This window comes from Amblyomma americanum, chromosome 6, assembly GCF_052857255.1.
Source record: "Amblyomma americanum isolate KBUSLIRL-KWMA chromosome 6, ASM5285725v1, whole genome shotgun sequence".
Classification (NCBI taxonomy): Eukaryota; Metazoa; Arthropoda; class Arachnida; order Ixodida; family Ixodidae; genus Amblyomma; species Amblyomma americanum.
Window position 1 is genome coordinate 59,888,261 of NC_135502.1, and position 24,430 is coordinate 59,912,690.

The 24,430-nt window shown below is 43.3% G+C and overlaps 1 protein-coding gene across 3 annotated transcripts in view; it reads right to left on the reverse strand.

Annotated features, from left to right (window-relative positions):
• Nucleotides 1-24,430, reverse strand: part of alpha-Man-IIa (alpha-mannosidase 2) — a 71,658-nt gene that overhangs the window by 21,073 nt on the left and 26,155 nt on the right. For 2 of the 3 annotated variants that reach the window (XM_077627112.1, XM_077627110.1), the window contains exons 2-10: nt 17,903-18,082; nt 15,334-15,576; nt 13,083-13,230; nt 11,531-11,702; nt 10,896-11,023; nt 8,969-9,142; nt 6,556-6,742; nt 3,729-3,906; nt 779-981 (exon numbers count right to left, since the gene is read on the reverse strand). In XM_077627112.1, the coding sequence (XP_077483238.1) occupies nt 779-981; nt 3,729-3,906; nt 6,556-6,742; nt 8,969-9,142; nt 10,896-11,023; nt 11,531-11,702; nt 13,083-13,230; nt 15,334-15,576; nt 17,903-18,061 (1,592 nt within the window). In that variant the 5' untranslated portion in view covers nt 18,062-18,082. Of the gene's footprint in view, nt 1-778; nt 982-3,728; nt 3,907-6,555; nt 6,743-8,968; nt 9,143-10,895; nt 11,024-11,530; nt 11,703-13,082; nt 13,231-15,333; nt 15,577-17,902; nt 18,083-23,636; nt 23,773-24,430 lie in introns of those variants that run through there. The other variant, XM_077627111.1, reaches the window with a different exon arrangement.

Below are 24,430 nucleotides of genomic sequence, written 5' to 3' on the forward strand. Positions count from 1 at the left end.
TTGTTAGGCCTAGCGTCACCGAGCAAGCCAGGAGTGTGTGGCATGCTGTCACCCGGTGGGCCGCACATCGCTGCGGAAAGGGCGCCACCAGTGCATCCACGTCACAGGAAAACATGGTTTTCTTTTTTCCTTTATGATGCGAATTCCTTGTACGGACACTGCTGTCGTGAAGTGACAGTGGTTCTAGAGGAAGTCTGAACAGAAAGCTATGTTGCTGGCATGGCCATACTGCATGCCACAAACGTCTTCGAAGAGTTGGAGCAGCCATATTTCTGGCATGTCGTTCAAATCATCAGTTTTATAGATGCATGTGACGTCTACTTAACATGCAGTGACGGAAGTGAATGCGCTTCTCATACAAAGCCGCTTCTTCGCCGCTGAAAAGCCTGGTTGCGTGCGGTGCACAGTAGTAGTATAAAATCTATCTTGCATGTCAAGTTTGTGGTGAATGGCTTAGCAATAAAATTTAGAGTGGTTGTTATGGAAAAAAAGTAATTCTGAATTGAATTTTTGCATAGTGTGCAATGTCACCATTATACTCTTATTATGTGGCAGAACTGTGTGTCCGAACAGCCTGACGCCCTGGCTCAAAATTGTCTTTAGGAAAATAGCAATGGTCACAAGGACGGTAGTTCGATTTTATAATTGAATAGTTATACTTCGGTTTTGACTGATCCATTCCCCAAATCTGCTGAATGCTGCCCAGAAGCGCTTCATATAAAGACAAAGAACAATTAGTTGTGATAAATATTCTGATGCAAGTTCACACAACACTCGCCTAAGATGTGCCTCTACAACGCGATCCATGTTCTTGTAGAATGGCCGCGATGTGTAGTAGCCGCTCCAGTAGTTGTCGTCCCTGTCGGCATAGGTGAAGAAGTCGCCGCTCAACGAAGGAAAGCCCAGTGGCATGTTGCTGCTGTCCACCGAGGACTCTGACCGTAATGCTGCAAAGTAGTCTTCCAGAGTGCCGAACTGAACCTGTGAAGATTCACCGCAAACAAAAACAGAAAAACTGCTATTCATTTCCACGTAATAGATATAATAGTCTGAGAAATTTTATGGTGAGTACCTACAACATAAAGAGTCAGCCGCTCTGCAGCAAACAATGCTGTATTTGGCAAGACAGTTTGGCACAACTGCAATACAATTAAGGAGGAAGTCAACAAGATTCTAGCAGAATTAATGATGCTTATCTCCCAAAATGCAAAATATGTATTTCAGTAAACTGACCAGTTCAGTTCCAACTTGCAGTTCATAGAAAATTCGATAAAGTGAATGTTTGTGCAATAAAGTGGTGTGCCTCCAAAGGGATTTCTGTACATTAAGTCCTATGGGGTCTGACGAGAAACAGATGATACAGTCGATCCCAGATATATCGTATTATTGCTTATATTGCATAGTCAGAACATCCCCTTAAAAATCCCATACAGAAGTATAGCAGTGTTGTTACTGTTTATCGAGCTCCCAATTAGTGAACACTCGATATATTGAACTGTGTGCCACATCCCTGCAAGTGGCGCCTCTCCTAATGGTACTGCCATGATTGTTTTTTATGCACGAAGCCGTCTCTTATGCATGGCCTTAGGCACCTGCTGGCAGCGCTACTGCTGTGAAACCGTGTGATAAGGTGAACATGGGGTGTGGCCTTCAGTCTGGTGCGCTTATTTTCAACACGACACAGCTCTCTCACTTGGCCTGCTTCGCTACTGAAGGCGATGCAGAAGTCAACTGTATCTAATTTTATTTGAGATAATGTCGTGACTATTGTAGACAGGTAACACAATTAGGAGTCTTATGATCGGCAGTGGTTTCTTCCAAAGTGCCGTACTCTGTGGTTTCGATGCGAAGTAAGCTAGGCCCAGCAACACCCAGCAGGCAGTGTGCCGCCATTATGATAGCGGGCAGCATGTCGCTACCAAAAGCACACCACTAGTGTGGGTGCATCATATTCACACTTCTGGGTAACAGATAAGGTTAGCTATTGCCATGCCTTATACATCTTTATATGTATTGAATTATCATGCAATCCAATTCGAGTTCGACATATCCGGGATTGACTGTACTTCATTGTAAAAATTTCACTCAGGCTACATTCACTGTGCTCGAATTCAACTGCAGCTAACATAACTGTGCTACACGAACATATGCGTACAACAAGGCTCAAGATCATTTTGGCATTAAAAAATAAGGCTTTCAGAAATCAGTTAGCAGCAGCTTGATCTTTTACACTAACAGCCTACAAAACTTCGAACAATTTTTCCCATTGCACAATGCAGTCTCCTACTCCTCTAATGAATATGATTAGAAATGATTACACTGCTTCAAAGTGGTGTGTTGTTTGCACCCAAATTTTGCACAGAGTAAGCGCTGTATGGCGAGTTTTATCTGCTGCTGTATTTTGCGACTACACCTGGTGATAGCTGCAAGCATATCAAAACGCCCACCACCTTTCTGACAACATTTTGCTTTGCCTTCTTGGAGTTGGATGGCAACACCACTGAGCAGTACTTAGAATTAGGTTATGCCTACCTGCTGACAAACAGCATCTTTCAATTTATTTTGGATGAAATAGGAAAGTAACACCTCCTCATAGACTGCCACCTAATCTCAGACCCACTTCAGAGTGCACCACTCACAGCATGACTTCAGTTCACAACGATCTAGAAAAAGTAATCCTGCAAGAAAGAAACCCCCAGAAAAAAGATACTGGCTGGATGTCCAACTGGCACTGTTCCATCACGTGCAACCCCATAACATTGTCCTACTCTAACATAAGCTGCATTCTCTAACACTAGCTGCATTCCAAATGGCAGCTGTGGTGACGGAAGAATGAGCAAAATTGGGCATGTCTTACACGGATAGGGAAATGCTAATGACCTGGATGGTATTATCAGTGCTAAGCACTGCTGCTTTGCGCATTAATGTCTGATGAGAGCCGCTTAACTGCACGCTGTGCTGTGCTGCTTTGCTTTTTGCATACATAGCGCAGAGCAGTTACAGTAAACACAAATGCGCTATGCTGTGCTAAGTATGAGCAGTGATCACCTGTGATATTTTGCACCTTTTTTTCCTTATTTCTTTCGTGCACGGCAGGGGCTTCTCCATGTCGATAAGACTTACACACTGTTGAGCGCGGCTAAGGGCGAGAGTTTCTTTGTTGGCAATAGCACTAGCAGAGCAGCAGCTGGCGCATGCATGCAGCACAACCACCTTCCCCTCTTAGCTTTAACTTTGGCCATGCAAAGGTACAGGCGTTGCGCAAACTCTGACTCTCACCATCTATTTCTCCTTAGTTCTATCTGACTTTAGGTCGCGCAATGGATCTTGCATCGCGCCAGCTGTGTCATCGGATTATACTCAGGACAGAGGCTCTGTAAAACAGCTCTTGCTGCAAAAAAAATAATAACAATGAGAGTTGACTGACACCTCCAAAGTGCAATTTGCCATTTATGGCCTTCTTCATCAAAATAACAAACAATAAAAAGAAATTTCACGTCCAGCAATGAAGTACTCTCAGTCAATCATTGGCAAAAACTAAAAGAAACCTAAATTATGAAAACCCCATTCTAACCAAATTAAAACCCCACATATGATGCCCAATTTTTCACCCCCCCCCCCTTCTGAAGTAAAATCTTGAACCTAAAAACAAAGCACCTCAAGTTATATTCAATTCCAAAATGACAAAGGAAATGAGGACACTTGCCGGCCGCTTCAGCCACACGTACCTCAGCATGCAGGTTTTCATTCACATTTATGTAGTCGAAGAGTTTCTGGTAGTTGTTGAACTGGTTGTCCCACTCGTTTGCTTTGTCGTATCTGAAGTCGTCTCCAAGCGGAACAAGCACAACATGAGTTCTGAAGAGCAAGGACTTCTTGCGGTACTGGTCCAGCAGCAGCATCGCTCTGCACAGGAGACAATAATGTGAACCCATAACTAATCCTTTCATCCACAGCAATAATATTCTAGCCTGCATGAGCCATAGTGTTGTACTGTAACTGCCACTGTACCCATGCAGGCAATGACTGACTTTTTTCGGAGGCATTTTGTAGCCTAAGAACAAATGGCAGTCTTTCCGCTTGGTTGGGATGAATGCACATACATAGGGTCTTCTGCCATAGCCAAAGAAACTTGACAATCACCCTCCACTTTATTGAAACAAAACAAGTATGTGAAGCAAGTTCCACTAGGCCAAAGAAGACAACCAAAATGCAAGCCACTGTAAAAGCTCATGAATTCGACCGCCGTTAATTCGGGAATCCGGATAATCCGAACTGTCCGCTCAGTAAATCTACAGCGTTGTACACGAGCTAATTCAGACACTACGGGTTTCGCACCAGTTAGTTTGAATGGGCTCCTAAAGGGAGGCCGTGCCCAGGCATAACAAGCGTGGGAAAAGATCATCGAAATAGCCCTACTTCAAACTTCAAAGACTTTATTTCTTCCTTACGAAGAAAAAGGAAGCTGAGGCAAAAGGCCTGTAGCGCCTGACGAGGCCTCAGCTTCCTTGTACAGTTTGCAGTACAGTGCAGGGGTAAAGAAAAAATTGAACATGTACAAATCAAACAAACATTTCAATGTTTTACAGAACAAAGCAAAGAGAAGGAGGCTCACACACTGCATGAAAAGTGAACACGGCGGAGCAACAAACATGACATAAAACCAGACTTTGCTTGTGCACAGAAAATAAATAGGTGAAATACACAACACTTTTCAATAGCATTAATACTGTTAGGCACAAAAAGGGCCTGTATTTATTAGGTAAGCTAAGATTGTGTCAGAATGTCGGTGCACAAAAGTTTAAAGATTTAACATGTCATTTTGCATTAAGTAGTGCTTGGTTATAGCATTAAAATGTTTGAGAGAAACACTAAAATCAAGATCATCCAAAAAATTATTTAGGGCGGTAAGTGCTTGATAGATCATTTGCTGTTTCCCGTAGTTGGTACGCGTCCTAGGGACTAGTTTCCTATGTGCTCGGAGGCTATGCTGTGATGAGGAATTGTCTGGAATGGTATTATACAGTTGGTTTTTGTAGATGTGTTGGAACAAACGATAATTATCGATGCCTGATCCGCTTTACGCTAACTGTGCTTGAGAAAGAGTGGTGCTGTAGCCAAATATTGAGGATGACCGTGATACCCTTCGATTGCACGTAACCTGAATTCCATGCTGAAGAGTTGCTTGCAGCCTGCATACTGATGGCCCCATCTCCTAGAACAGTCAGACCGCTTAGTTTTGGTTTCATTTTTCTGAACGCCGTGCCAGCCTGCAGCGACGGCTGCTCGAACAGCCAACATTAGCCAGTCAACTCATGTTCCAGACCCTGAATGGCACGTCAATAGTGTTTTAAACCCCCTCCCTCCCCCTTTTGTTCTCTTCTCTCTGCTTTGGCCCCACTGAAAGTTTCCTTCGCTTCTGTCCGCATGGTTTCATTTTTCCAGTACACTGAAACTTAGTGCTCATCACGTGCTGTTTGCAGTTCATGCAGTGAAGCCCCCTCACACGTGACGCAATGGTGCCACTGGGGAGGGGGTGCGACGTGGTAGCAGCGGATCTCCACTATGTCACTGAGGATGACGAGGAAGCCTTTACAGTTTTAAAGCAGTTCTGTTTTGATGCTCCCAACAGTAACCACGCAATAAAACATTGATGGAAATGTGAAAAGCAATCACTGTTACGACATTTGTATCTTAAAATTAGGCACCCATTGCAGAGTCTTTCAATAAATAAATTTACCATGATGCAACCAGTTCCTGACAGTTTTTTCGGAGTTATTTGATAATTCAAACTTTCGGATACAGTAACTTTTTCCAGTCCCTTGAAGTTTCAATTAACGAGCTTTTACTGTACAAAAAAACTCTGGCCACATCTATGAGCACAGAATACAAGCTATAAGGAAATTCCCAGTAGCATTCGCTTTATTTTTACTTGTTGATGTCAAGATTCCAGCATTTAAAGCATGGCAACTTGCTTTCAAGTAAATGATTCCCACTGACCCTACTTCCCACTAAACATCAACATGAGTGAGAAGTCAGTCAGATTACTTATGTTACTAATTTAGTCACAAAGAAAAGCAATTTATTAACAGCGGCTCAAACCAACTCAAATGATGTGTCAACATTTCAAATACCATGCTCTCCAGACTGTTAAAGATTTTTTTACGAAGAAATTGCCGCAACACACCGCACCATTAATCATGCATTTCAGGCAAAATAACATCGTCAGTGAACTTAGCATGCAGAAAACAAAGCAAAGTTACAAATCCAAAACAGAAGCACGAAAATGGTAACTACTGGCGCCCTGCCTTAAACTTCTCTACACTTTACCTACACCTGACTATCCTTGAACAGTCCACCACAACCTGCGATTTCTGCATCGTTAAAGTTTTAAGGTCACACTTTGGTGTATAAATACTGCCAAGTCACCACCACCATCATCATCGTCAGCTGGATTACATCTACTGCAAAACTACCTCCCCTCCAAACACTCCCCAGGTATAACCCTCTCTTGCTCTTACTTTATAAGACTTAAACCGCTACAAAAACACTTACCTATCAGCTACATTGTGGTCGGTGATGGCTACTGGAGGCACTTTCCAGGGGCAGTTGATCTTGTTGCCGGGAAGTCGCTTGAAGTCAAATTGGCAGCATACCTTGGGGTCAGGCCCACACGTGTGTGGAATATCATAGCTGTAGAAGGGCATCATGTGGCACAGAATGTCTGTTGTTTTGTTTTGATCTGCAGTTAGAGGAGACAAAAAAGAAAGGCACTGTCACAATCCCCTGGGGATCTTTAACGTGCACTGACATCCCACAGCACACAGGCGCTTTCCGGCATTTCCTTTTAATGTTTAAAAACAAGAAAAAGTAAAGGGAATTTGATGGCACTGCCTCCACAATTTTGATGATGCCTCAGTTGGCTATATTTGCAGCGCTACTAAAGAGTGGCATGTTGAACATCAAGTTAAACTGGCACAGCAAGCACAGGAGAAATGAAGAAATGGGCTCACTACAAAAACAAAGAACAAAGAAGTGCAAAGAAACATACAGTCAAGAAAGTGACCTCAAAGCAGCATCACAAATAGCTCTTCTGCAGCACAAACGACTAGAGCAACATCTCAAAGGCAATAAACAAAAGCAAAACCACCAGATAACCAAAAAGACTGAAAGCGATGCAATTGTTAATGATGGATTGTTAATGATGACGATAACGAAAGGTTTGCCCAAACAAGGAACCAAGGGGCATTTTCTGTTTTTTTTCCTCCCTCAGAGAACTGCCTCTGAAACTGAACTGACTGCCAAGATACTTAGTAGAGAGAGGACAGGAAGATGGGATTCTTGATAACACAAAACAAAGTGAACAAGTGTTAAGAAGGCACTGGAGTCCCACCAGCCAATGTTTCAACAAGAAGACTTATCTTCCTCTGGGCAGTACGGTCATCATTGGCAGGGGTTAAATAGGGCCTTCATTCAGTGTGATGTGGGAAGGGGGGAGGGGAGTTGGAACAGGTAGAATTCCAAACAGGATAGGCCAGCTCAGCAGAACAAAATCCGGGGAAGTGGATAGATAGTAAATGTGAACTTGAAAAAGCTGTTTCTCCAGGCATGGGGGCTGCAACAGGTGTCATGGCAAGAGGAAGCAAGGCTGAGCTGATAAAACTGCAATAAAAAGATTGAATAGCACTGCAGAACCACATGGGAGGAAGGGAAAAAAAAAAAAGGAAAGGGAGAGGACATAAAAGGAGAGAAGGAACCACACAAGAGGAGAGAAAAAACAGCATAGAAATGCCTGTTTCGTTTCCTGTCAGAGAATGCAAGAAGGAGAAATAAATTTAAAAAAAAAAAATGGAAAGGACAAAGGAAAGGGGTCAGAAGTGCAGAAGCAAAAAAATGAAAATTGTTTTGGGGAGAAGGAAATGGCGCAGTATCTATCTCATATATCCTTTTACACATGAACCCATGTAAAGGAAGGAATACAGGCATTCTCTGACAAAAGCAGGCACTGCTATGCTATTCCTTTTTCTTTCCTTTTGTGTCGCTCTCTCTCATTTTTTCTTTTCCATGTTTGGTTCTGCCCTGCTGCTCCATCTTTTAGAGTGAAAGCTCTGCTTCAGCTGCAAAAGCCGTTTCATCCCTGAAGCCTGATCTCGAATAAACAATAAATAAAATAACTATTGCCATGTCTGGGTTTCGAACCCGCGGCGGCTTGAACAGATCAGCTTCACCGGCCTGTGCACGAGAGCACCATGTTATCACCGCAGCCGATCACGCCTTGTGTTTAACTGCAACACATTCTTGCGCTATGCATTGCATGTCATTGTCTTCATCAACTAGTACTACTATAGAACTAATACCATCGCCAGACGTGCCGACGACCCAGCAAAGCAAAACCGTGAGCCAACCAGGCTAAATATGCTTTAGCACATCTACTCACTTTAAATGCGTTAAAATCCTACCACTTTTTTATGCCAGCATTTTCTGCTCAAACCTACTTCCTCTTGCCATAAAAAATGCCGCAGCCCCCATGCCTGGATAAACAGCTTTTTCAAGTTCATGTTTGCCATTTCTCCACTTCCCCGTATTCTGTTCTGGTGAGCTGATGTAATTCTTTTTCAGTTTTTTTTTTTTTTTCAGGTCAACTGCTCTAATCCTTTTTTGAATGCCACCAGTCGCAGCCTACCACCACCCTTCCCACATAATACTCTCCTCCCTCTCACCGGTGCTTCCTTGTCAGAGCAAACGCCCTATGTATCCTGTGCCAATAATGAAGGCAGTATCCAAACACAGACAAGTGCTCTTGTCAAAATGTTGGCTAGTGGGCTGAGGCTCCTTCTCAACCCTTGTTCACCTTATTTTGTCCTACAGAGATCCTTGTAATGAACCATGTATCATACACCTAATTATAACACAACTGCAACAATTAATAGTTTTGAGAGAGCAGTTATTATGGAAGAAAAGCACGCACCCCATGGTTGGCGCCATATGAACTCCACAGCTCTCTGCTTTGATAAATACTTCTTCACCGAGTAGTGGACTCGCTGCACCACCATGCTACTAAAACCCATTCGTTTGAGAAGGTACGGCATGGTGGATGAGAGACCGAAAGGATCAATTGCCCAGCCATTTTTTGGCCGCACCCCTGAAAAAAAAAAGTAAAAAAAAAAAGCATGAAGCAAACTTGGCACACAGTGACTGACAACATGGCCTGCAAGCGGTGTTTACGTATGAACCAGAAATCTTCCTACCTCTTTGTGTACCTGCAGAGACACAAATTTGCATTTATCTTTTCCTTGAATTAACAAAATCTCTATACATCCACCCGACTTAATGCATCAAGTCTCACGCAGAGTCACCATGCACATAGCATGTTAAAGACATGGCTGGCACAAGGCCTTGCCTGATTAATCTGATAGACAGAGAATGGCTGTCATCTGTGAGCCTGACCACAGAACAGTGAACTCGGGCAAATTACTCGACCAGGGTAGTCACCTACTAGAATGGATGTTAAAGGTGACCTTTCTGCTGCTCTACTTCACATATGGCGATGTTTGTCTAGTTGGTTCACTGGACCTGCCTTTCCACAGCTGCGGTAACAGACTGTTGCCTTTCAGTTAGTCTTGATGAACAAGGCAAGCACTACTGCCAAATGAATTCTTGCACGATGTAGATCATGAAAAATACATGATTTCTTTCCAAGACTCAAACACATAAGAAATTGGTGTACGCAGGTCAAATTAAATTCTGTGTGCAGGTCGGTTCTCACTGCAAAGCGGGTGGAATTTTAATACACACATGTCAAGGCTAAAGTACACAGAACAAAGTTTTAGCAGTACTGTGCTCGTGCATACACACATTGGTAGCATGGCTATGCACAAGCATACCACACAGACATCTTAATTTTCAGAGCTGGTGACCAACACAGACAAAACAATGCAACTATGCCGCATTTAATTGCATTCCAGCGACATGTCCAGAAGGAAAAAACCGCAGCGCATGCTAAACAGCCCCGACACATAGCCTGATTATGCTGCAGCTTCCTCTGAAGGTAAAACAAACAGGAAGACATGCACATGCGTACTGTGCCCCACAAGTGCACTTAGAGCGAACTACACCATTAAGCAGCACCCAAAGGAAGTTCAGCATCGTCTGTCACCCTTGCTGCCACAGGCACTATCAGGGAAAAGTCTCTGGGACATGCATACTGGTACGATGTTTGCCAACGATTGCCCAATGTACTCGCACACATTGCTAGCTTTAGCAGCGTTAACTGCTATGTATGAAATAGAGTACTTGGCGGGACTCTGGCGACAGTGTGAATTATCCAAATTTTCAAAATAACAAGGTTTTATTGTATATCACTCTATCACTGAACTTGCTGCATAGGTTGTCGACAAACACAAGGCTACTCACTCAAAAGTTAATGCTCATGTTGCCATTTTTGCATCTTTTGTCAAAAATATACACTTATGCAGGGTATGTTGCTCGGCAAGTTGGTACTTGTCGAACATCATGGAATCGCAGCGCTGGCAGACAAGGACAAAGAGAGGACACACACAGTCAAGTGTGTGTGTGTGTCCTCTCTGTATCCTTGTCTGCCAGCGCTGCGATTCCATGATGTTCGAAAAATATACACACTGCCATGTGTGCTACTGAGCTATGCAGCGAGGTTCTTGTAGCATCACTAGAAATCCTGAGCCGTAGAAAGATAAGGACTGTCATTCCGCTTTCTTCTATGCTACCTATAACACTATGCCATGATACTATCAACACTAGAAGAGATTTTCATGGCAACCAATGCTTTTGAAAGTGTTCACATCGAGAGTCAAGATAGCACTGCCCTCAGCACAAAAGGCACCGAGGAAATGCACGCGCTGCTTTGTGAGTTACATTACCCAGGTTTCGTTCCAGCCACTGGTGTCCCTCAACCATCTGTTCCAGCATGGCAAACACATGAGTGTTAGCCTCATCATTCATCACCCAGCCGCCTGTGACAATCTCCAGTTGGCCGGACTGCACATAGCTGCACAAACAATAAACATGCCTTGAACACTAGCAAAAGCCCTCACACAAGCTTCGCGGCACTGAGCTCACAACCACTGATATATTACATCATATAACAAATCCCTCCTAAGCTAAGAGCTTGTCATGCACAAATGAATGGGCACTTGCATGATAGATTAAAGCAGATATTTTTAAAAAATAGTGCTGAGCAATTTTTATTTTTACTTTCAACAGGTAATTTGTCTATTAAAGCAGTTTTTGTGGCACATTGCCATATTTACAGCAATTAAGTTTATAGGCAAGTTTTGCAGAAGAAAAATTGGTAGAACAATTATGCCAAACAAAACTATAATTAGCACAAGCTAAACCCTGTATGAAGGATATCAGCATGAAAAATTATTGAAAGCTATGATAGACGGGGGAAACTAAACAAACACAGGTGCAATATTAATAATCTGAAAACTAAGCATAGAAAAATATTTTTTCATTCTAAGCCACCACAGAGCATTTAATGTGTTATACTGACCCCCGCACTTTGGACTTGACCTCCTCACTTTGCTGATCAAACCAAAAGGAGAGGTAAGAAGTTTCAGCCCATATAAAACGCCTGCGCTTGTCCACACCCAGCTTGACGACCATGTTGTCCAAAATATGCCGCGTTTGGTCCAGGAAATACTTGTCAAATGTCTTGAGCCAACCTAAATGCACAAAGAGACGATAACCAATGGTCATATCATACTGACCTCTAACCCAAGTAAAAGGGAAATTAAAAATACACAGTACATGGCACTGAATCTAACTACATAACTACACTCCTGCATTATGCAGCAAAGGTTAAGAAGCGAAATGTGCTCATGCAAGAGGCCAGCATGGTTCCTGAATTCATATACTTGAAACAAGCATTCCCTGATTCCACACTTCCAGAATTCTGCGCCATCGTGCTACCATACACTTACAGCTCAGAGCCAAGTTCCAATTACTTTTTTTCTTGTGCATGTACCGCTGGGCCGGAATAAAATGAAAATTAATAAAATGAGACAAACATATTGCGATGTGTTAGTGAAGCGTGCAATGTGATGACATGTCACCAGTGGCCTACATACATTAGGCATGACTTTCATGCTCGAACATGAACTGCACCATTTGCTAAGGCAGACGAATGCAGAAAGACAGAAAAATGTGCACTCCTGGTAATGCAAATTATCCTGGCCTCACTGCAGTTTTTTACTACCTGTGGCATGAAGACCTTCATGCACAGACCAAGCTGTTTGTCACTACAGCATGCAAGAGTGGTCCTCTAAAGCAGTCTAACTATGACTGTCAGTGACATTGACAGCTAGACAGCTCTCCTTGCAGTGTGTGCCACTGTGTCAGTACAGCTTCATCTACCATCAGGACAGCACCATAAGCCCCACAGTATTTAGGTCTGTTTCACCCCAACTTCAAAGCAAAGGCGGCAGCTGCACAAAAGGCCTTTTATGCAATAATGTCTTAAAGAGGTAATTTGTTGAACGGAGTGCAGTTTGTATCAAGGTGAGGCATGGCTGCATCTTTAGTTTGCCTAATTGTCGCAAATGTGTTTCTTGCAAAGAGATTTCCACAGCATGACACTCAAGGTATCATGTGAACCGCAGCAAGACATGACCGAAAGTCTAAAAAAATGCCTAGCTACAAGTACTTGATCCCATAAGCTGTGAACTAATTTGACAGGGAAATGCAACTTCCTTCATATAATGAAACAAGAGCTTGCAAAGACACACTAAGTACTGTGAGCGTTACTTGAATAATGTGTTATTCTGAGCAAGTGAACATAAAAAGAATTAAGGCTTGCTAGTCTCTATGACTATAAGGTACCGATATTACAAATATTGTCACAGATAAACTCGAGCAAAGTGGATGCAAGCAGATGTTTAAAGCAGTTAGCAAGGGCAGCACTCCTTGCCAGCTTTCACCGGGTTTTGATGCTGAATGATTGTTCACTACCAATTTCACAACACAACAATGTGGAGTGACGAACATCACAACTCCCGGTATGACATATGGCAAATAAAGTGCGCTTATCAGCACTGGCCTCATACCTGGATCATTATGGGAATGAGGAACAACAAACACCCTGAGTTTCCTGTCTTTCGTCCACATTGACTCCTCATACTCAAGTTTCCAGCCCTGTTTCCAGACGCCTCCATCTGGGTTGTCGAATGCTAACTTTTCACATACGTCATACATCTGCAAGGAAACCAAATAGAGAAAGAAAGAAAAACACTTGTAGTTGACAAAACATCTGCATACACCTCTGCCTTCCTAAGCACAATGCATCACAAAAAGCATTTTAACTAGCACCACAGTCAGAAGCAGTTACAAATAAAAACAGAGGATGCCAATCATACCTATCAATGCTAGTCTGGGTGGGAGGTACAGCCGTGAGCAGTATGAGAGGAAACAAACAGTTTGAAACTACAAATTTTTGCAGCCATTTATCCAATGAATTTGACAATGACTTTTGGATATTATATGCCAAGGAGAAAATTAATCAGAGGGGAAGAAAGCTGTTCTTGTCATACATAATTATGGAATAATCAATAAACGAATTTTCAAACTTTCCTCTTATATCGCTCATGACAGAACACTATCTCCTTATGGCCCTTATACTCTAGTGAGAGCAAAATGAGAGGAGCCCTTGACATCCATCCCTAAAGCAAGCATCTAAGAGAGTAATAATATCAAGCATGACACAAGGCTTCGTGCTGAAGCAGCGAGGAAATAAAACTTTCATAGATAAAATGAGCTAGTAATTTCGGTTCCAGTTACCAACACTTCTTGTGACTTGATAGAACTTTAAACACATGAAATACCCTAAAAATATGGGCAATGAGATGCTGAACCTGTTCATAACTAGTTAAAAATCAAGAAATTTTCCCATTATGTGCTATCAGCAAGAAGTGAAAAACAAACAAGACAATTAAGCCACGAACAGCAAAATAAGAAGGTCTTAGCCAACAGAAGCTCAATAACAGCTCAGGTTATTTTAACTTCGAACGTGCAAAGACTCTTCTTCAGAAGTGTTAATCAACCTTGCTTGTATTTTCTTTCCAAGAGCTAATATGTTGGTGTTTTTTGTGTTGCCACCTTAGTTTTCTTGTTTGCGTTTCGTTCGTTGCAGATAGTACCTACTGATTCAACTGCACTATTTCTCACAAATGTAAGGCAGAAGAACTGCAACCAGCTAGTTCATCAATGTTGCAGTAGAAAAGCACGTTACCAAATAAATTTTTGCTGCATAACTCTAGTGGTTAGAATTATTCTTACAAGAAAGTACAATTGCTTCTCATATAGTAAAAATGCCGAGTGACATTCTGCATTTCACAGCAAAAAAAAAAAAAACACTGCAATTTGAGTAAGAATGCCTTGAGTCACTGGAATTGCTTTATCAAAAAGCATGGTGCATGCCATTTGCGTGATGTCTTTCAATATGACATTGCACAAGGGCAGATTCAGTAGAGTTCTTCAGTGTTCATGCAGTGTTCAGAAGAGCCTGCACTGCAGGTCTCCCCAACCTGCATTTGGACCATTCAGGCATCGCTCGTGCTGAACGTAGCAGACTAAATGAGAAAGCAGTTGCTATTTCTACAAGAAAAGCTTAAATATGCCTGCCGCAATTCAATTAAAGAAATAACGAATTATAGAATAGATGAGAGACTGCAATGGCACTGCTCAAACACATTTCAAGGCTGAGAACTAGTCAAGAACTACTGCCGTGGAATTCTGACTGTCAGGTAAAACATTTTCGTCAAAGAAAGAGCATGTATGCGCATTCATTTTTCTGTAGAGCCCAGCACATCAACACCTGACACTTCACTAGCACCACCAAATAAATACACCAATAAAAGTTACAGTAACGAGGCTAGATCATCGCTATGCTTGGTACGCCATAATAATTGCAAGTGTTGCACTTCACTCTCATATCTGCCTTCAAGGACATCTGCTTGTGCAAGCATGTGCAAGCATGTGCAAGCATGTGCAAGCATACTGCAAGACGAGACACCACACATCCTCTAGACTGGGCGTGGTATGTGCCCGCACTTCGTTTTCTGTCTCCTATACCATCCCCTTCTCTCATGGTGCTGTTAGGTGTATACCCTGAGAGAAAGAGTTACTGCAACCTTGCTTTCCCAATAATCTGAATTGTTCCCCCCACCCCCCTCTTTTAATTTGTACCACAAGAGAAACACTTGAGCAAGCTGAGGCGGGTGGTGCAGAAAAATCAAGGCAACCTTTCAAAGATGTTTTAAAGTATTTTGGACAACAGCACAACTTCAGTACAGTACCCACATTGTAATCGGTGCTGGCTGGAGGAGAGCTGCAGAAGGCGCAGTCTGCTGGTGAAAGCATGATGGCCATCCGCGAGACATTCTGCAGGGCCGGGGGCGCCTTGGGAATACCCTTCCAGCCTACACCGGTGCCTGCACTCAGGAAATTGCGCACTGTGTCGCGGATCTGGGTAAGCATCAAGTGGTTGTTGCGCAACTCTTTCTCCAGCCGCTGCAGCCGCTGCTCCAAGGCGGCCATGTCCATCTGTGAATAGTAAGTTTTAAAACACAGGTTAGTGAGAGAATGCAGCCAGTGTTCATCAAGGTGTAACTTACTGCTCGCGACCAAAAAAGAAAAGGAAGAAGCTTAAGTAGACAGACCAAGTTTTTACTATTACTGCCCCTGAAATCGGCAAACAAATGGTATGGTTTACAGATGGGCAAGGCAGTCATATCACACAATCTCTCTACCAAACATCTCTGTATTGATGTGCACTTTCACTAAAACTAGCATTACTGAAATAAAGGGGAAGAAACTGCAGAGCGGGGAAGATTGCAGATCATAAATTGCCTTCATTCATTAACCAGCCATAACTGCTGTTTGGCGCTCAAAAAACGTGCAGTGCAGTGCAAATACAATGTAAATACTTGTATACACCAGTCAAGTAGTAGAAGAGGAAACATGAATATAGGCACACTACTTTGTGTTTGTAAGCAATAGCTTGGGAGAAAAGATGTAAGAAAGGAAAACTAAAACAAAACACATACCCACTAAATAATAGCCGGGTTAATGGCACTGAGAAATCCTGAACAATTTATTCAATTATTAGCACAAGTGTGCATCAAACTGATGAGACGTAGTGACAAATGAGCCAAGCATTTAATTTGCTTTTACTGAAGCAGACATTAAACAGTCAGGCCGAGCCCACATTTGCAAGTCAACGGGAAAAGCTGTCTATGACATGGGTTATGGCAGCTGTGTAGCAGATCAGGTGGCAGGAATGCTGCTCTCTTCCGTTTTTTTTTTCTTGCTGCCGCTGTGATGGATGAGCGAGTCTCGGCGTAACAGGGAACAATGCAGAATTGGTTGTTAGGCCGCGGCTAAAGTTTTTATTCGCGCGGAGTTCGCTGTGCATACTCGAGGCGGATTGGCCGGGGCCAGCAGAATAACACCATTATTGCGGTATTACTGACGTTGACCTCCTCAGTAAAAAACAACCACTGGAAATTCCAACTGGTTCCCACTGGATCTTCCAATTGCAGCGGTTGGTTCCAGTTGTGTTTTTAGCCACCCGACCAATTGGACCAACCAATTGGACCCATTAGGCCAGGCAGTTACTGCACCCAGGTAATATTCACAAAATATAACTGACAATTAAGTTTTGCAAAATACGCAGTGTGAGAAATATTTCTGCAATTTAACTTATTATTACTGTGCAAAATGAAAACTGATTTGTGAGGACTGCAGGGAGACACTGTGTCTGGTGCTAATCAACATCTTTACTGTGGAAATGAAATTAGCCTACTTTTATGGAAATCAAGGCCAACAGAAACGCATACATCCCACATGAGAAACACTACACATTCAGACTCTAGTAGCATATATTAGCTCAATATGTACATCCAGAGAACACACTTCTGCTCCAAATTAAAAACCCCATTTATGAGGCTCTCATGCTGGGGCCAGTGGCACTTGCTCCCTGAACGCTGTTACTTAAATTAATTTTGGCCACAGTGGTGGTGGTGGAGATGACGAATACCATTTATTAGGTTAAGCTGCAAATAGCTCTTATTATAAGAACCAGATTAGTTCTGCCTTGTATATCAAATATGCAAACATTCATATGGATACAGTGGGTGCAGCTGGACAGACCAATTGAATGCAATGGGTAAGACCAATAGGGCTCACCAAATGGAATGCCAGTTGGTCCAACTGGTTAGTCCATTTGGACTATTCAAATGGAACCAGTTGGAAACTGAACTGGTCCAGTTGGAACCAAGTGGAAACTGAACAGGTGCAATTGGAACCAGTTGGAAATCCAATTGGTTCCGATGTTTGTTTGTTTGTTTTTTTACTAGGTTAACTCAATTCCATTGAGGCAGAATCACTCTGTACTGCCCTGAAGTTTTGAAACCCCATTGCTAAACTGAATACCTTAGTAAAGCTTGGTATAAGTGCACGGAGAGAGAAAAAAAAAAAGAATGGACTGTGTAAGACACAATTAAAGCAAATACAAGTCATTCTTCCTTGCTAGAGCGGTAATATAGAGAAGAAGGAGGCTTCTTCTTCTATACGACGCTCCCCTGTGATTCAATTTCGCGTCTTCTCGCAGCAATGCCTCAAATCGGTGTCTCTTTTTACACAACCGCAACCAACTCTAGCGGCATGGATATGCAGTCAAACAGAGCTCAATCTTGCAGACACGTTGTGCGTGCGATGCAAAAGTGGTGCTCGCGGTCGGAAGACCGGGATCAAAGGTGAATGATTACTAGGGGGCTTAGAAACGAGCGCATCCCCATTTCTAGGCCACTAGGTCCGACGTGCTAAAGCAGCAGTGACCATTACTACAAGGAAAGAAAGGCATTCCTACCTTGCCTGCAGGCCATCCCGCTAGGCTGGTGGAGCTTGGAAGGAGCCTGCTGAAGTAGATGTAGACGGCTGCGAAGCTCACGAGGACACAGGCGGCCCCGATGCAGGCCGCCGATCTTCGAACTTGTAAGATGGTAGTGCCGAACCGCAGGCGTATCATAGCGCCCGTGTCATGCTGCCGCTGGGTCGTTCCGAAAACAAATTAGTGTGTCGCTTGCGTTGACAGCCGCCGAAGTTAAATAAACAGGTGCTAAGCGCAACCATAGCAGCACCGTCCCTCAACGAGCGCCGCGACCACCGCAGCACGCCGTGCACTCAGCTGCTATTGTAATGGGACCGTTAAGAGCAGGTTCATTACGGCGCGGAAATCACGCCGGTCGTGCAAACAACACACCAGCCATCTTTTTCAGTGAGCGTCGCACTGTTTTTGACGGACGGTACGGACCAGCGCACAGAACCACCTACACATGCACCGACAAACACTCACGCACACGCACAAAGTCGGGGCAAGGAAAAAAGTACAATACACAAAAAAGAATGCAGCTGCATGCGAAGGGGGAGCCGCTGTGGAGAGCGCGAACTTTACCCTTCCCACTAACGCTTTACCGCTGTGTGCGCCATCTGAGCCGGCCGGCGCAGTGTTTCGGTTTCGCTAGCGCGGAACAGGTTGTAGCCAATTCAGGAATGTGGTGTGGTAACGTTCGCCGCACATGTCTCACAAACTCAAAGTCGTGCGTTGCTCGAGATTTCTGAGCTATGTTTTTGCGTTGTTCATGCCACTATATATTGCTCGTGAGGCAACTCTACCACTACAACATGTTTATAACGCTGCCGTAAATTTTCTCGACGTTTATTTCCTTGAAGGTGCGGCTCAATCTTTTGCGGCGAAATGTGCGATGGCAGGTGGAAAAGGCAGAGGGGCATGAAAGCAATAAAAAAGAAAGACATCGGGTATTAAAAAAGACGCAAGAACACAGGCAGTTTGCTGAATAGCAAAAAAGGTATACTACGTCGACAGGAACAAATTACGCGCGTTTTTTACAGTACACCAGCTATTACAGCTACTCCGGCAGACGGCGAAAAGTGTGGCAGTCTTTTCTAGACATCCACCTGTATACAGCTCGGTGTGTTACGCAGCTTAAACCAACGTTTTTTTTTTCTTTTTTTAATCGCAGGAGTACATTAAATTGTGAGAGTAACAGAGGCAGTAATATTGTTGGTGGATCAATCACCTTGCACATTTGACGATATTTTTACTTCTTAAACAGTTGGTTGGCTAAACATAAATAACTACCATTTAACAGCTTAAGGTGCGTTTACATTTTCAGTCAGTACTCCTTGGAGCGCCCCAAGAAACTCTCAAGAGTCACTTTTGTAACGGCAGGTTTCTTGCGGATATTTATGTTTTTGCCCTTTGAGCTTGAAAATAGTTGAACATACCGCTGCCAGTTCAGCACATTTCTTAGAGACGATTGCCCTGTTTGGTGTTTCCCTGGAAGGTTTACAGTTCTCGCAGTGGAACGTTTCACCTGTATCGAACGGTTCTGTATCTATTTTATTTAAATAACTACTTGCGTGCACTCCGTGGCCATCCAGATCTACCTAAGTTTTATTCCTGTGAAATTAGCCTTCATAGTTAAAATATTTAGTTCAAGTTATGCCCATGACCGTCTCTGGGGATACTCGCCTTGCGGGTGTGTGGGCATGTGCGCGCGAAAAGAACTTTAATGCGTGTACAAACATTAGGCGTAAGCAATGCAACCGGGGAGAGTAATGCTGTCGCATTTCCACACGTAAGCAGTCTTAAGTGTCGACTGTACCAAAATTTTTATCGGCTATGTCTTCATGAATCGCATGAAATGATCACGGTGAGGTTGCATTGTCACTCTGTATACGCTCGACTCAGTTTTGCGATAGAATTGTTCAATTTTCAGAGACGAAGTAACGACGAAATCCACAGCGCGTGTAGCATAGTCATTTTCAAATATCGTATTGCTCCTCGCGTGCTCCAGGAATCGAGACAAAACACTGCGCGGAAAAATTGCTGCGTGTACTCCGTAGCAGTCGTACCGCAAAAGAGAAAGAAAAAAATTCGGTGAAATATATATACGGTCTCAACAAAGGGTCCGGACCGACGGACAACAAAGGCCATAAGTCTGAGCAGGAAGCAATGGCTGTTGTTTTTGTACCCATGGTTCTGTTTACAGATAAAAGCTCGCGCTGAAGAAGAATCTTGTACTCTCTTCTTTTTTTTTTTTACCATAGCCCAGGGGGATAACACGTACACTTATCAGGGGTCATGTTCCCTGTAGTCTCCTGTACAATACGCCGAAGTTGCCGGTGAAGTCGTCGCATAGCCGCAACACCCAAATACGCTGCTGCGGCGCTTTATTCGTTTTAAATGGTTGCACTTTGTATTGTCAACTCTTACCACCTCCACGCCCACAGGGGGTGTGACCACGACATCATCATCATCATCACCATCATTGTGAGTTGCGACTCCGGGAGATTTTTGTGTTAACTTCTCGATACCTTTTCTTCTCTCTCAAAATTATACGCTTTCTCATCAATTCTCAAAATTTTGTAATTCTACTCGCACCGCTTTGTCTCCTTGATTTCCAATCCGATTTCCTCAAGCTCAATCAAAATTCATGATTTCCTTTTCACTCACAAGCATCTTAATTGATAAGCCGTTTGAGATAAACTTGGATTAGACTTTCCCTGTTTGGATCTGCACCAAACCCTGGCCAATCCCCCTCCGTGGGTATGTGCCGTCATCTTTCAGGCAACAACAGCAACGACTCCGGGTTACCGAGCACAGGTGGGTAAACTGGACCAACACTGTACCTAACCGGTAATAGATAGATAGATAGATAGATAGATAGATAGATAGATAGATAGATAGATAGATAGATAGATAGATAGATAGATAGATAGATAGATAGATAGATAGATAGATAGATAGATAGATAGATAGATAGATAGATAGATAGATAGATAGATAGATAGATAGATAGATAGATAGATAGATAGATAGATAGATAGATAGATAGATAGATAGATAGATAGATAGATAGATAGATAGATAGATAGATAGATAGATAGATAGATAGATAGATAGATAGATAGATAGATAGATAGATAGATAGATAGATAGATAGATAGATAGATAGATAGATAGATAGATAGATAGATAGATAGATAGATAGATAGATAGATAGATAGATAGATAGATAGATAGATAGATAGATAGATAGATAGATAGATAGATAGATAGATAGATAGATAGATAGATAGATAGATAGATAGATAGATAGATAGATAGATAGATAGATAGATAGATAGATAGATAGATAGATAGATAGATAGATAGATAGATAGATAGATAGATAGATAGATAGATAGATAGATAGATAGATAGATAGATAGATAGATAGATAGATAGATAGATAGATAGATAGATAGATAGATAGATAGATAGATAGATAGATAGATAAAGAGGAGGAGGGAAAGGCAGGGATGCTAACCAGAAAGGGGTTCCGGTTGGCTACCCTGCACTGGGGAAGAGGAATTAGGGGACTAAAAGGAGGAAGAGAGAAGGGGAAAAAGGCATAACACTGGTAATGGTTGCAACACTCCCTAAGTCGAGCACGCGTTTCGTCCTTGCACTTTCTTCCCTCGCTGTCCACTTTATTCTCGTCCTCGTTCTTTCCCTCATTGCGCAGTGGCTATGTAGTCCGTCAGTTGCTGAGCACGAGGTATGAAGTCGAATCCCGGCTGCGGCGGCCGTATTACTGCGCACAATATCTTTCTGATTACAGAGTTCTAAGCACTGAATCAGTTCCAGGTGCCGACAAACAAAAGTAACTCCCCATGCAGATATCTTCCACAAATTTCTCGAAGTTCCTTTGTTTTTGAAGAGGAGTACTGTGAAGGGCAGCCCCAACAATATCGGTACGTTTCCTCTCCTCCTATACGCTTATTATTCATGCTTTAGAGAGTACTAGATTGGTGAGAGGCGCGGCGGCCGCGTTTCGAAGAGGAGGCGAAACGCAAGGGCGCCCGTGTGCTGTGCGATGTCAGTGCACGTTAAAGATCCCCAGGTGGTCGAATTATTCCGAAGCCCTCCACTACGGCACCTCTTTCTTCCTTTCTTCTCTCAGTCCTCCCTTTATCCCTTCCCTTACGGTGCGGTTCAGGTGTCGAACGGTATATGAGACAGATACTGCGTCATTTCCTTTCCCCCCAAAAAACCAATTATTATTATTTGCGCGTGTCCGCCTAGATGTGAGACAAATACTGCGCCATTTCCTTTCCCCCAAAACCAATAATAATAATAATAATAATAATAATAATAATAATAATAATAATAATAATAATAATAATAATAATAATAATAATAATAATAATAATAATAATAATAATAATAATAATAATAATAATAATTGGTTTTGGGGGAAAGGAAATGGCGCAGTATCTGTCTCATATATCGTTGGACACATGAACCGCGCCGTAAGGGAAGGGATAAAGGAGGGAATGAAAGAAGAAAGGAAGAAAGAGGTGCCGTAGTGGCGGCGGTGCGTTTTTATGGAGGAAAAACGCTAAGGCGCCCGTGTGCTGTGCGATGTCAGTGCACGTTAAAGATTCCCATCTGGTCGAAATTAGACCGGAGCCCTCCACTACGGCATCTCTTCCTCTCTTTCATTCCTACCTTCCTGCCTTTCCTCACGGTGCGGTTGAGGTGTCTACCCAGAAGCGAGACAGTTACCGCGCCTTTCATTTCCTGTAACCAATCATTTCCTCCTAAAAAACAAATGCTGCCGATACTCTTGAAAGAGATGCAGCAAGTTGTTGCGTCAGTACGATCGAGCCTGCGGAACGCAGCCCTCAAGAGTATTTCGCATTCCTTTTCAACAATGCCAGCTCATTTCGAAGCATCTTTCTGATGAGCCGACGTGCTTTGTTTTGTTTTTGTTTTTTCGTCCACAAACTTGGCAGGTGCCCATAAGCTAAAATGACTGCACAAGGCAAGAAACTCCGTAAAGTGCAGCTCAAAGATGCCAATTGCCAATAATCCCGCCCAAAATGCAAAACGTAAATCTATGGCTTCATTGTAAGTGAGAAATTATAAAGTTCAAAGACCGCAGAATGAAATTTTGTCGAAGTAAAATGACCCCCGCCGCGGTGGCTCAGTGGTTAGGGCGCTCGACTACTGATCCGGAGTTCCCGGGTTCGAACCCGACCGCGGCGGCTGCGTTTTTATGGAGGAAAAACGCTAAGGCGCCCGTGTGCTGTGCGATGTCAGTGCACGTTAAAGATTCCCAGGTGGTCGAAATTATTCCGGAGTCCTCCACTACGGCGCCCCTTCTTCCTTTCTTCTTTCACTCCCTCCTTTATCCCTTCCCTTACGGCGCGGTTCAGGTGCCCAACGATATATGTGAGACAGATACTGCGCCATTTCCTTTCCCCCAAAACCAATTATTATTATTTAAGTAAAATGACGCCGCACCTGCTCAGAGAAAACCAAGGAAAACCACCGTACAGATCCAGGTTGATACACACTGTCCTTCTAACGTGTCGATAATCTACAGTCCGTTTGGGAGTGCTCGGCATCAATCTCACATTGTCTTATCCGCGAAAAACCACTACTCCTGATCTCACTCCTCCGCCCCAGCTACTCACGCTGTTATGGAAAATGAGGCAGACACTTTCGTCCGAGGAACTGTAAATCTCACCTTTCGGAGGGAGCAGCTCTTCGCGTCGCTACAGGTCCGACCGGGAGCTCGGAGTCTCGTGCAATAAACAGCTCTGGTTCGTTGCAGCAGCTGTCTGCCCTAGCGAACGTTAATAGGCGCGTGCCGGTCCCGGATCGAGCAGGGGAGCTGCCGTCAGACGGAGCGTTAATAAAGCGCAATAAACGAATCGCGACCGCCGCGAAGGGACGATACTGAGATAAACACTACATCCCGTCTATTTTATGAGTAGTCGAACAAGAAAAAAAAACTGGGGCTGGAAGGCTAGATTAATCACTTGTTGGCGAGGGCTTGCCTCCATATTTCGTGGCTTGAGGTGTATGTTTACCTTGACTTATTTTTTTGTTCTCTCCCAGCCTGAACTCGTGTTTCCTGGGTCGCGTAGTCGCGGCAGCACGTGGAAGCATAGTCTGACACGTAAAAAAATGACTTTATTTCTTTATTTTTGGGTCTGCAAAAGCTAAAGCGGAAACGCGCACACTTGTGCTATCTAAAATAGAATCTCAGTTTTGTGGGCACGTGAAAACACGCTTGTCGGCATGCCGTATCTATACTGTGGCCAGGTCGCGAGAAGGGGCCACTTAAGCTCCGCCTTAAGGGTATGACGCGGTAGCGTTAATAAGTTAATGCCCATATATACGGAATTGGTAATTATGGATTTTACACTCATAGATCCCTGGGAGTCCTCATGTATACGTCACTTCTGGCGCAGTGGTACAGCGGTTAAGCGATGCTCCACTTCCCTGCGATGACAGATGCTGCCACCGGTGTGGCTT